We start from the raw sequence: 14,004 nt of genomic DNA on the forward strand, positions 1-14,004 counted from the left end.
AAGATCCTCTGATGACGCCTCTCACAATCAGCAGTCTTCCAGCTCGCTCCACAAGCTCCACGGGCGGCCTGATGAATCGAGCTCCTCCCTCTGATCAACAGTCTTGAACCCTCCTGCTGCCTCGGCCTTCCCGACAGTAACTGTCGAATTAACTCCAAGAAAAGAATAATCCCCCCATACCTGGGCCGCCTTCTTATTTATAGGGGAGTTACTCCTCCCGCTTTATTTGGTCAACCCCATGGTCAACGGATCTAGTCAGCGAGGTGTCGCCCTGTTCTAGGCTTGCTTCTTCTTTTATATTTCTTGGCATAGAATTTATCAGCCTTCAACCTCGTGGGCTAGCCCTTAAACCTGGTGAGCAAGTCCTCCACCAATCACATTTTCCATGACAGGAGTTCACAAAGTGAAGTAGACCGTGATAGAGACCTTGATGTAGGCTTCTACAGAGGAAGGCATTTTTTAGGGAGAGAGAGAGAGACCAATCTAGAGGACAGAGAATTTATAGACAAAAAAACAGTAGTGCAGTGTCTGCTACAGGCCTGGATCAGCAAATGTATCTCCACTAGAAGACCTCCTTCACCAAATCAGCTCTTCCACTGCCTCTCCTACTTCCTCCTTTGTTGAATCAGCTAGTTCTCAGCAATTTTTTGAATGCATTCCTTAGTGGCGAGCTACAGTATTTTAAACAGAAGCCACTGTAAAAATAAAAGAACCAAATGTCCCCAGAGAGATGAAATGGCATAAATACCCTAAGAGTAGTTGGGAATCTTGTCAGACTACCATTTTATTCATCAGAGAATCCAAGCACGCCATCTCATTCTTGCAGTTTCTAGGGAGACTCACCTTTCTGATGTTTTTGCCAAGGTACTATGAAACCTTGTGAGGGTAAATGATATTTCAAGCTTGGGGCATATGACATATATGCTCCTTGAGAGGAGCCCCCAAGCATATAGTAATGGGCATATATCCAAAAACTTTTTCTCTCTTTTTCTCTCTGTTTCTCTCTTTTTCTCTCTTTTTCTCTCTTTTCCTCTCTTTTCCTCTCTTTTTCTCTCTTCTTCTCTCTTTTTCTCTCTTTCTTGTTTCCGTCCTGTATTCTCTTGATGGAAAGTTCTGGCCACTTAGCACTTTCGATAACCAAGTCTATGTCAACATGGAAGAACTTCATCAAAATAAAAGGCCAAAATAAATACCCTTAGACTCTTAACCATGACACGAGGATTTTTATCTATTGTTCAATATAACTAGATTATCAACTTAAGACTAAAAATACAGACACCAAGAGGGCATTGAACCTTTCATGGAAAAAAAACTCATTCGTAAGCCTTACTAGGAGGAGCTTCTTATGCTGCTTCCTTTGGGGAAGAATGCCAAGTCCATCAAGCATAGACTCGTCTAGTTCTATAGAAATGAGAAAAAAAATAACTAGTCAGAGGAAAAATGCAGGTTATTCACAATCAAACAACCCTCACCTTTTGTTTGCAGCAAGGTAACAAACAAACTCAAAGAGCTCAAAACTTGACTATCGTTGCCAGCTGTGATGTAAGCTAGTAATAGCTCCCTAATTTTCAACACAAAATCAACACAGATAAATGGAAAGAATCCTCAAAAATGAAAGTTTCCATAAAAAATGAGACTAGAGTGAATAAGGCACTATGGCATGCTGAAATACTGTTAATTAAAGTCATCCAACAAGAAAAGTTCCTCAACTGAAAATTTTACTTAGAACTAGATGTATCTATACTGTAAGACATTTTTCCTGAATGGAGAAATTTACTTAGAATTTAATATTTCTGTACTCCATGTAGAAAATACAAATTTTTATCATCCATGAGTCACGTTGAGGTTGGAAAGAGGAGAGAAACTAGGAGCTGATGACTTTAGAAATTTACTGTGATTATCTTCTAAGTATCGTAATTATTATTATTTGTATTCTTCCTCTTCGTTTTTTTCTTTGTATCATAAAATTTATTGTTATTCTTGTTCATCATCTCATTTGTATTCTTCGTATCTATAATCTGTATTCTTCTTTTTTTTAAAAAAGAGAGGAAAATCACCCAAGATCAGTGATCACTACTGCTTGTAGGACTCCCACAAGCGATGCCTCCCTCCCCTAAAGACAACCTCATTCTGATGCAGTCATACAGCTAGAACACTTCAAAAGGACGTCCCAGCTCTTCTTGCCCTCTAGATACGCCACCCTGTAAAGAGTCCCAGAAGGCCTCATCTGAGGAGACAACCACCCCTGTGATTGGCTGGCTGGACACATTTCCTGGGAGATGTGCATTCAAAGAAGAGATGGGAACAGTCTTCTTCCCCCCTGTGCACAGAACACATGCTGTCGGGTTTTCCAGGAACCATATCTTCCTACTGACTTGCATCACCAGCGTTTTTTGAAGGAGCAACCAGCCAAAAAACTGCACCTACATGGGGATCTTTAACTTCCATATGACAAGGCAAGCACTGGTAACTGTCAGTTCCTCCTCACCAGTTCCACTGCATGATTCACTGATACAAGCCGGTTCTTCACCAAAAAATATCAAAGAAAGAAGAGGAGGCATCAAGTGTGAAGGGGCGCACGTGCGGTCGCCAACCTCGCATGTGTGAAACAGCTTATAAGTTGAAGCGGGAGACACGAAGGAGGACATTGGCATTTTTGGCGAAAAGGCAGTTGGAGCTGCAATTGAAGGCTGGGAGCGGAGCAGGCGGTGATCAGAGGGGAGCTCTCGTTGGAGGGTTCTTCCACCCACTACCCTTCTATCTTCTATCTTCTATCTTCTATCCTCTATCTTCTTCTTCTGAGGAACCCTACTCTTCTCTCAACCTCAGACTGTCTTGGTTGTATCCACGAACTGCACTGTGGTTTTGGGGAGTTCAGAACTATTTTCTAGCTGGATATTCTCACAGAGTGAAGAGAGGATATCATTCACCCATATAACTCCCAGACAGAGAAGGATGTGTTTATCCACCCCCAACTGTCTTGCATCCCAAGCAAATTTCCTAAATTGTAATGTGGAATACTGAATCCACATATAATCCTCCGCTCGCTGGTCTGATAGGTTGTCAACCAAGTGTGGATTCCACATGCTATTCCAACATTCTCAAACAGTATCCTCAGGATGTCATGCGCGACCAAAAAGGTATGGGGAAGTCTTCCCTTAGTGTGCCTCTTGTTGACTAGTCTTCTACCCAGTTGCGGAAAATGGAGCTGTCCCCAGCTTGGCATTAAAAAAGTCCCAGACTTCTAGGAACACATCCCTCAGCCCCTGACAGAACACGGACAACCCTCTGGCCATAACCGCACGCCTCTCCCAGTCCATCAATGGCCCATAGCCCCCTTCAAGACATAACCAATTCCACATCCCCTCCCGTGAGTCTGACTGCACACTTGACTAATAGGGTAAGGTTCATGTCATGTAGCTTGAGTGCCCCAAGTCCACCCAATTATTATGTTTTCCCTGATGTTTTATTATCATATGTCCGTTTTTATTTTGTTCATAGTGCTTACACCCTAAACAAGATTCAAGTAGTTATGAACTGGATCACCTAAGAAACCAGCACATTTACTGTGTAACAGGCCTGACTCATTTCAGTAGCAATAAATGTTTAAAATGGGCTTCGATTTGAAGAATATGACTTTAATTTTGGGTAAAACATTAGCCCATGGAGTGGCATCAAAAAAGGGGACAGTGTCTGAATTCTGACAAGTAAGAGGGTCAAATTATGCTAAAGGGTGTGCAATGCAGCACAGACGCTCGCACATAATTTGGTTAGAAGGCTAAAGAAATCACATAGGCTATTTATATCTACCATTCCCAAGCATTAAAAGTGATTTGTGTAACGAAAACATTTCGGCCAAAGAAATTCCAATGTCTGAGGAAAGAAGTACATCTCAAAGCAGCCCTCTTGAATGTGCTAATGGGCCAAATTCGAAAGTATGGAATCCATGGAGGCAGATGTTTTCACAGGGAATGATACCTGACTTAGATGAGACAACCAATATCTTCAAGGAAGAGAAGAATACAGACGTGAAGTTATGGTACAATCCCTGATCCCTCTTAAGGGCAGTCACGTCTTTTCCCATCTGCATGTTCCCTTTGAATAGGACGTCCTCCCTTTAGGAGAGCAGCCAGAAAGTATTTTGTTATTGGAAGCACTCGTTTCTTCTTCCCTCTTCATCCGAACTCCGTCTCTTCCTCTGCAATCCCTATCCCTCGTGATTGTCTCTTCTTCACCGCGTCTTCAGGCGGCTCGCCCTTGATCGATCCCTAACTCCCCCATTCGGCCTCTTCCTTGACCATTCCCATTCTCTTCTTTATCCCAGGAACTCTCTCTCTCTCTTTTACTGCTCCGTTCCGTTCTATCTCTATGGAATTGGTGTAATTCATCATTGAAATGGCATTCAAGATGATAGATCTCAAGAGGAACAATTCAAGTTATAATTTACAAGCTAGTGGAACCCTTGGGAGAGACGAAATGCAAGGACAGATTCAAAGGGGATATCCCAAGGACTAAATGTTTTCCACATATTATTAAAGAGAAAGGAACAGCAAAGCTACATAGAAAACCACAACAGCACAGGTGTGCATATGTCAGTGCCTCACTACGACAAGAGGTTGGAGGGAAAACACTGTTGGACACATGCATCCTTCCCTGTGATGTTTTATCTATTTTCCTTGTAACCGGTATTAGGCCGTAAGTGACTAGGCCTATACCAGATAACTTGCATTGTCTTTACTTTCTGAGCTCATTGGTGACTTACACAAACAAAGGAAGAACAAGGTAAAAGAATAAATGAACATAGAAGGCCGAAATACTCTTCCACAGCTGACAGTGACTTCAAGAGTTTTGAGTTCTTAATCCCTTTAACACCATGGACACAATTGAGCCCGGGAAATAGATTCCAACAGAAATATTTTGATGGTATTTACAGAAGGAATGTACAGCAGGCAACCCAAAACTCACCCAATTACTAAAGGTAGATGTAAGAAACCTCGAAGGAATCCAGACGACTATTGGTGCAATAACAGAAAGTATAAAAATAATAACAGTGAACTAAAGCTTCATAAATTTGAAAAAATCACCTTACTGAATATGCAGCATCAGGATGATTATGGTTCAATGACGAGTTATTCTCTAAGGATGCAACCAAAAGATCTCCGTGTTTTTCAGTGTTTTCTTCAGAAGAAAGTGCACCACGGGGATCATGACCGTGTGCTGAAAGTTCATGGTTGACATGGGGTTTCCATACATGGCCATTAGCCTTGGAAGTCAAGGCAGATTCAAAGGCCTCCACTTGAAAGAAAAGGGCAGCGGCAATAGAACTGGCCATCTCTTTGGTTTTAACAATTTGCAAGATGCAGCATAATAAGTACAAAGAAGAATTGATGCTTATGGGAGCGACCTGACATAATTTTACAGGGGACAATAGCAAATATTAGAATAAATTAACGAGTGGTTATTGAATACTTAAAATGATAATATCAATGGGGATGGAAACTCACCCTAGTTTCCCCCTTCAAAGAGGGAAATAAAACTGGAAACACTAGAGACTGTAACATGCTTTCAGTAATCAATCTTCCCATCTCAGGAACGCCCGCAGATATTATATCACTGAAATAATACAGATCGTCTTCAATCCGATCCACAGCAGCAAGAATATGGGAAACAGAATCAGGTGTCCCAGTGGAGCTGCCATAGTAACGAATGCAAAGATTTTTTAAAAAAGGAATTTATTTTCAGATAAAACTTCATCCATTATAGTTTTTTCTCTAACAATCAGTAAGGGGAACACCTGGATATTAGGCTGTCCAGTTCTTTAGTCTGCTTCAGAAAGTTTTTAACCAAAGATGAGAAATAATCAGAGAGTGGAGGACTGGTGATGAATTTATTGACATACTCGTCACCAACTAAAGAAGAAAAAAGACAGAAAATAACATTAGTTTCTCAGGAGTAAGTATGTCAAATGGAAGACTCTGACGGAACTAAAAAGAAGCCTGAGGTAGCAGTACCATGGTAGACATTAAGCGTCAGAGCACGTACAGCAATACGGACCATGCTTTCTCCATCAGAAGCAAATTCTATTGCCTTTACGTACAATGGAAAAGAAACTACTTCATCCTGAGAGGGAATAAAGGTTTCTTAGAGAACGAATAAAAAAGAGACAAAAACCAAATGTTTCCACGATCTCATTAAATGTGAAGTTCAAAACAATTTTTTTCACTGATTTAGTCCCCCTCGGATAAAAAAATTGTTTCATACTCAAAAACATTAATATGGTTAAAGGAAAATATGTTTCACGAAACTCCAAACTTACTTTTTCGGTCTTCACAAGCAAGGGAATTGTACCCCGGTTAAGTTTTCCACTTATTGCCCTGCGAGAATGAGGTTCATTAACAAAACAGATTTTGTTATTAGGAAGTTTAAACAATTATCAAACATGACCCAAATAATAAACAGGAAAATAGGAAAACAGAAAAAATCTAATAGCAAGCAAACCTTAAAAAGGATATATAGTACGAGAGCAGCTCCTCGTTTTTGAAATCAAAAGGATGCAATATTAGATGGTTTATATGTTCATTGCTGAAAATATAATCTGCAGAAAAAAAGCAATTAATTATTGTATTAAATCTAGTTCGATGAGAATTTCCATGAAAAAATGGCAGCCAAATGTAGTCAAAGATAAACAATATTCATGCAATAGTTTACTTACAAATGGCATGTTCACTTTTTAAGTTCTGGATCATAATGCTTATAGTTTGAAGCAGCTGAAGAGGTACATCCCTAGTTTTGTTTACTCTTAATATCCGAACAAACTCTCCCATGATTTGCCTCTCCATGAAAAATCTGAAAATATAAAAGGTAATAAGATAAAAAAGGACAATTCTAAACCCATAAAAGGGAAAAAGGTCATGAGAATCCTTACTCGAAAAATGATGGGTCATGTTGGTCACCATATGTAATTAGCTCCGCAAGTGATCTCAGAGCTTCAATCACGAAATCCTTTAGCATATAATGACAGGAAACAACATTAACACAGAAAACATGGGACTGAACTATAACCCAAATTAAGTGGTCATTACCTTGTTTATCTGATTCACGATTGGTACTTTTTGCAATTGATCAGAAAGGTACCTGTAAGAAGATTTATGTTTATGGAAGTAGAATAAAAAACATGCAGGCTAAATACAGTGTTATCAAGGACACCGGAATGTTGGAGAAGAGACAAATTGATCATACATCAAAGAAGGTATGGGAATGAGAACCTTCTCACACAACAATACCCCCTCTGTCTCAGCTTAAAAACCAACTTTTCTCTTTTTTTATGTGATCCCCTTGAGGAGATCTATCGAAATGGAAATGATTGATTGATGCCTAAAGCTCTATATTGAGTGTATTTCTATCTTTTTTATTCCAAGAAATTGGTATTATCATTTCCCCCAAAAAGAGATGTATCAATACTTCCTCTAGTAGAATCGCCTTCTCCTCAGAATGGTTAGATGAGCCTCATGGACCCAGTAAGGCCCCACCCAAAGAAGACTATTTCACTTTTCCAAAGAGGGGAAATATGAGCAAAGTATCTGAATGCATCACTCGGATGTAGCTACAAAAAGTTGTTAATGCAATCTTTTCCAATCATTCATGAAGATGAGGAAAGTTTTTCCATTGAGATGATTTTTTTTCAGTAAGCAGGTGTTTCATGAGTTTCTCTGCATATGCACAAGGGCTTTTGCCATGAAGTATCATTCTCCCAACACTTCACACAAAGATATAGATTCTTCGCAAACAGCAGATATTTAATATCATAGATTATTATGATATTAAATAGATAACGTAGTTACATCATAACAGCAGCTGTGATAATTATTCGAAGTAAAAGTAGACACGACCAATGGGATTGAAAGCTGATATGAACCTTCCAAGACAGTACTCAAGAAAAAGTAAGAAGTTCGTCAGGAGAGAAGCACGAATGACACAAGAACCCCTTTGAATGGGGCATTTTGCCTAGAAAAGAGACTCTGTAAATATGGTCTATCCCCTGCAAGACATCTAAGAAGAATCTTACCTGGATTCGAGGCGAGTTGCAGGTCCAAAGATGCTAAAGATGCAGAGAAGGTGCCTGGCCAATGCGCCCTAGCCCTCCACCCTATCTTTTCTTTTCTCGAGTCTCACTATTTTATCTCTCTCATTCTTCTCTCTCTCCTCATGAATCTCTCTATTTTATCTGTGTTCATGGCAAGACGCAATTTCTTGATGACTACAGCGGAAGTCTTATGAAAAGCCTGGATGAATGAATTAATAAAGATATAGAGATCTCTGGCAGGTCTCCGATACAATCCAAAAGCAAATTGAAAGAAATGTCTAATGAAATTTACTTACCAACTCAAATAATTGTCTCTTTGGATGCCCTCCAAACTTCCTATCAGAAGAAATGAAGAACCCCCCACCGATATTATGTGGATCACCAACTTTCAACTGGCCCTTTGAACGATCTAGCAGATTGCAGCCTCTCACCTTGAGAATGCCCACCCCTTGCTGAAGATCTGAATTGCACAGGCTTTGTCTCCTTCCTTTCTCGATCCACCTCACCCTCTTTTCTTCGTTGTAATCTCGAAGAGGTTGATAATCCCAGCTTCCCCTCACTTTGTAAATGCCCGTCCCCATGGATTCTTTTTCTTGCCCTTTCAAACATGACGACTGCCTGAGTCAACATGACTTTCCCATGTTTGTGTTTCATTTGTATTTCCCTCTTCTTCTTCAAATATGTTTTCCAAGGGATCGTAACATTCCTCCCCATCAACTGTTACTTTGTTCCCAAAAAGAAACTTCAGGAACTGTCATTGAATTTGGATACTGGCTCCCATGACGTCCTCAGGCAGAAGGCCCTTCCATCTGATGAGAAGTTCCATCGTGCCTGTACTTTCTGGAACATTCAAGATTCTTTCCGGGTACAGCTGCCATTCTAAACCTGGAGATAATGCAGGAGTAATAAGATGGGCTTGATGTGGGTGACTCAGAGCTCGTTCAACAGTGATATATGGAAAATAGGGTGCAACAGCTATGGTACAGAGGTGAACTGGGAGTGGCACACAGTCTTAATCAGAGTGGCATCTCCCTTCTGGCAGGGCATGATGCAGAAAATTCCCCAAGTCCAAAGGTTCTTTGAAGCCCACCTGAGGGATGGTTCAGAGATTTACTATGTGATGGATGACTGGTCAGCCTGAGGTATGCTATGAGAGGATTTCCCTCACCTAATCCAGCTGTCAAGGAACCCTCAAACATCAGTTAGAGAATGTAGGGGCAACACGTGTAACCCGATTTTGGAAGGCATTCTTTTGGACCAGTGGTTGGAGACCTGCTAAACATGTGCCAGGCAATGGAATATCTATACGATACCAGATATCGGGACAGATATCGCAGGCCTCTGGATGTGGCGGATGCCAGTACCAGATATCAAATCCAATATCCAATATCAAAATCCAATATCCAGATACCGGATATCAAAATTCATACTCAAAATCTTATCCAGATAACAATAACTGATATCCAGATACAGGTTTTAAAAAAAATTTGAAGGATGATATAACGTAGTCACCCGACAAAGCAGTAACCACCCAAAGGTACACGTGAAGAGTGATAAAGCTCTACTCAGACATGGTCATGGTTGACCCCTCCCCTATCTGATTACACCTCGTGGGAACCATGACGCCATGAGGCCCTCAACCTCGTGGGCGAGCCCGTCTATAGGAACCTTGCACCCAGAGCACTGTCATCGCTCGGCCCCCCTATTCCCTCTTCCTATATCTACCTCTCTGATTTTAAAATAGGGGGCATATTGTCTCATAAGGAAAAAATGTAAAGTTTACAAGAATAAATAGCTGTGGTCATTTAAGTATTGAACAAAAATCTGCACTCTACCAAATGTTATATCTGACTGTTAGATGGACTAATAATGGGCTCCGCAATGAAAGAAATCTGATTCATTTTGTACGGTGCCAGACAACATACGAAATTATAAGTAAAATATTAAATGAAAACCACTAAGAAAATTAAAAAATGCTCATTCAAACAATATATATGACTCCCAATAGCTTAGTTACACATCATAAACTATTTAAAATATATTTCTATTCAAATGCCGGATATCCAAAAAACCAATATCCAACGTCTATATCCGATATTGTCATCCAACCTTTGAGACGAGGATGGATGCCAATATTGAGATAGATAACGGAATTGGTATTATTGGTATGGACGGATATCAAATAGCTCATTCCGAGATCTGGTTCAGCATCTGTCCTGATATCGTCTTCCAATATGGGACTTGGGTCGGGCAAACACCATTCCATGCGACCCAGGGAGAAGAAGATTGTTCTCATCTTTTCTTCAAGTGCTTGTTCGCCCAGGTGATCTTGAGTCTGCAAAAGCTCACAGGGGTGGATGTAACTTCAGAGGGTGCTTGTTGCAGCTCGATTTGGGGAGGCACAGGCAGGGGACATATGGAATTGGTGATATGACCGCACAGCAATGAGGTTGTTTTTAAGGGAAGGGTCGTACCGATGCTCAGCATTATACATGATGCGGAACGTCTTATCTCATACTGGTTTTGGAGTGAGTGAAGGTTGGATGATGACCATTTTGGTTGACCATGTAATTCACTTCCATTAAATTTGGGTTGATCATCTTTCGCGGATGATCTTCCCTCTTTTCTTCAAAAACAAATTTGGAAAACAGGATTCAGGCCACACTTCTCCGGCATATCGATCCTTTATGCTACTGAGCCAATTTCTGCAAAACTGTGAAGGGCCAAGGTATTTAAGGGAAAGTTTCTTGTGGAAGCACAACATCCCCCTTAAAGAGGAAAAGTAACAACCTTGTTATTAGATATAGCTTTTAGCACAGTTGGTAAGTGTTTGAATCAAATATGAGTATTCCTTACTCTTCTCATTCACCCTTTTCGAACGCATATGACAGAGGAGGGTGATATTGGAAAAGGTATAGAGAGAGAAAGAGAAAGATGGAAGAAACTAAAGGCTTGGGTCTACGCCGTTGGCACCACTGGCAAGATCTCCCAACCAATTGCATAACTATTCCTTAGTGGAGGGCTACATGTGTTTAAAGGAACTAGTCCAAGTAAAATGCCCGAAATACCCTTGACAGGGATATGGGATCGTAACGCAGAACATTGATGATAACCCTCTTCTGTCTGACCTTTTTTCCTGAAAGCATCTGGAATGATCTTTCCAAAAATGTATTGACGTTGAAATGGATTTCAAGTTTCGCCTTCGTTCTTGTCGACAAAAATGATTGACAACGTACATCACCAACCAAACATGGGCTGGGTTTTTTATGCTGTCTATGTAATTATTTTCTAAGTACTGATCCAGCCCCCTATACAAATTATACGTAAAAATATTGAAGAAATTTTAGAATTGGGACCATAAAGCTTGAATAACAGTTCTAAGCAGAGAATAATAGTTCACCCGCCCTTTTTCAACGAGGCAAACCGCTTCAAACGTCATTTTGTTTGAAAATTTTTCCAAAAAGAAATGAAGGGTCCATCCAAGTACTCGTATACTTGGACCTTGAATGGTCAACTAATATCCGTTCTCACCGCATTCCATTTTAACAACTTAATTCCCCCTGGGAGAAACCAACCAAACCCGACTGAAAACATAAATTGATGAGACCATTCACTCAGAATTAGTAACGAGTCATCGGCACATGTTATTTCTAAACATGATTATGAAACGCACACCGAAATGAAACGAAGGATCCATCCAATTATTCGAATACCTGGAGTTTCAACAATCAATAAGTCCTCCGTTTTCACAGCATTCCATTCCAACGACTCAATTACCCATTATCAGAAATATATCGAACTACCCAAAAAGCATAAATTTTCGATTAAAGCATCACAAATGGAAAAGATCCGCCCAATTATGGAATCCCCATCCACGGAAATCAGAATTACCGGAGTTCGTCCAAGGAGAAACGGTCTCTGGACCTCCAAAAAGAGAACCACATGACACCAATCCGATCAGAAAAACTCGGCGGAATACTCAGCAGTGCTTGCCCTCCATGATCAAAACTCAACCGCCGACGCCGGATCCGAGCCGAACGGCTCACATCACTACCTGTGTTGAGCAAGCTTCCAAGGCGGTCTGCGGTGGCCGAGGAGAAGAGAGAGAAACAGAGAGAGACAAAGAGAGAGAAAGAGAGAGATGCAAACTTATGTAAATGAAGACGTCGATCAGAGAAGCAAATACCTACCTGCCTGAAGCCGCGCGGCTGGCTTAACAGAAATCCCCCCATCGTACGGACGGTTCTGATTTCGCCACGATGTCAATTCGGTGACGTGTCCAACATCTAGGTGGCTTTCGTCACATTCTAGTTGGGGAAAATCATTTCCACAATAGTTCGACATAGCTTTTGAATTATATGATTATAGTTCCGGATTGTCCGGGACATGGACGATGGACGGGACGGGACGAAGATAGTCCCATCCGACGTCCAGATATTTCAACTTCGTCCAAGCCGTCACGTCCAGGGCTTCGTCCATTGAAGAAAAAAATCATCCGCGTCCCGACTTTGCCAGTTTCGTTCTGTCTGGAGAAAAACCGTCCCGTCCCTCATCCTGGACGAAAAAAATCAAGTTTTAAATTTTAATATACTTTTCCAAGTTTTTTGTACAGAAATATGGAGGAGAGAGAAAGTGGATGGACATATTTACAATTACTTTTGGTCTAAGTCAGTTTGCGAGTGCAAAAAAAAGCAAGGACTTTGACGCAAAATGCCAAGGAATTGATTAAGCAATGCCACATGGTAAGATCTCAACTGTCGGAAGCGAATCCGACAGATTTTAGTCCATTCCTTACCATCCATCGTCCAAGAACTCTGGACGGGACAGTTTTCTCGTCTAACGATAGGAAAGTCGTCCCCTCTGTTCGTCCTGGGGCAAATTTCCGTTCCGTCCGCGTCCCTGCACTTACAGTTCTGGATCGTCCCGTACATGGACGATGGATGGGACGGGACGAATTACGCCCCGCCCGACGTCCAGAGTAAGTTCAGGGATGAAGGACGGGACGGTTTTGATGGAAATATATATGGCCGGCAAGCCAATCACACATTCTACATCTCGTTCCATATTCATTAATGTAACATATTCATTATAGTGCACGTGTGATGGTTATAATGAAGTCCATGAATACATGATCAAACTTAGTGAATTACGATGAGATCGTAATACGGAGATCACTAGTCTTTAAGCATGTGTTCTAAACATTCCTATTCAAAGGATACGCGAGAAGGACATCAAAGTATCCGGATAGAATAGCATTATCTAGCCTCACTCATATGATGAGTAGGGCCGGTCCCGTAGCCATTAGTGTGCCGACACTAAGGATAGATAATGGGTGTTCTTTAGTGGAAAGAGTTCGCTGAATTGATCCGTACGAATCCCTGAATAGTATTATACCGAACTGTCAATCAGGTTGATTCACGTCACGGTTGTGTAAGTGGTCCTTAGACCTGAGACACCAAAGACGTCTTGTGGACGGACGGTTGTACTTTGGCTATGGCCAACGAGTCTCTAATCATGGGATTCTAAACGGTCTTAGTTCGGGTGCATCAAGAAGTACATGAAGGCGATTGAGTGGTCAAGATGGGATCGTCCACCCTCTGTATAAGTGGCGACAACTCAAGGAAGACGATGCAATGAAGTCCTTGGCCAAGGCAGTGAAATATCGGAGAAGAGAGAAGAGTTCTCCGATGGTTTCCGAATGCATCAGTACTAACTCGGATGACCGATTAGGGTTTGACAGTTGACCATACCCTGAGTTGTCCAAGGAGTGTCAAGTGGATGAGGGATTATACATACACGATAACCGATGATGAACAGGTTCCATGAGTGAGTCGATACACACTCCTTTGTATCTTCTAGGACACGAGGTGTAGCTTGGCACCCCACGTGTCGGAGTCTCGACCTATCAATTGGGTTAAATC

At 41.2% G+C, this 14,004-nt stretch overlaps 1 protein-coding gene across 2 annotated transcripts in view; it reads right to left on the bottom strand.

The window, feature by feature from the left end:
* LOC144706311 (CLEC16A-like protein) overlaps window positions 1-12,268 on the bottom strand; it is a 47,462-nt gene extending 35,194 nt beyond the window's left edge. Inside the window, exons 1-12 of one of the 2 annotated variants that reach the window (XM_078579200.1) lie at window positions 11,975-12,266; window positions 7,083-7,134; window positions 6,926-7,002; window positions 6,713-6,846; window positions 6,499-6,595; window positions 6,317-6,374; window positions 6,012-6,120; window positions 5,795-5,909; window positions 5,505-5,691; window positions 5,085-5,404; window positions 1,473-1,561; window positions 1,331-1,401 (exon numbers count right to left, since the gene is read on the bottom strand). In XM_078579200.1, the coding sequence (XP_078435326.1) occupies window positions 1,331-1,401; window positions 1,473-1,561; window positions 5,085-5,404; window positions 5,505-5,691; window positions 5,795-5,909; window positions 6,012-6,120; window positions 6,317-6,374; window positions 6,499-6,595; window positions 6,713-6,846; window positions 6,926-7,002; window positions 7,083-7,134; window positions 11,975-12,027 (1,362 nt within the window). In that variant the 5' untranslated portion in view covers window positions 12,028-12,266. Of the gene's footprint in view, window positions 1-1,330; window positions 1,402-1,472; window positions 1,562-5,084; window positions 5,405-5,504; window positions 5,692-5,794; window positions 5,910-6,011; window positions 6,121-6,316; window positions 6,375-6,498; window positions 6,596-6,712; window positions 6,847-6,925; window positions 7,003-7,082; window positions 7,135-11,974 lie in introns of both variants that reach the window. The other variant, XM_078579201.1, reaches the window with a different exon arrangement.
* Window positions 12,269-14,004: the final 1,736 nt, after the last annotated feature.

The sequence above is a fragment of the Wolffia australiana genome, chromosome 8 (assembly GCF_029677425.1).
Source record: "Wolffia australiana isolate 7733 chromosome 8, ASM2967742v1".
Lineage (NCBI taxonomy): Eukaryota > Viridiplantae > Streptophyta > Magnoliopsida > Alismatales > Araceae > Wolffia > Wolffia australiana.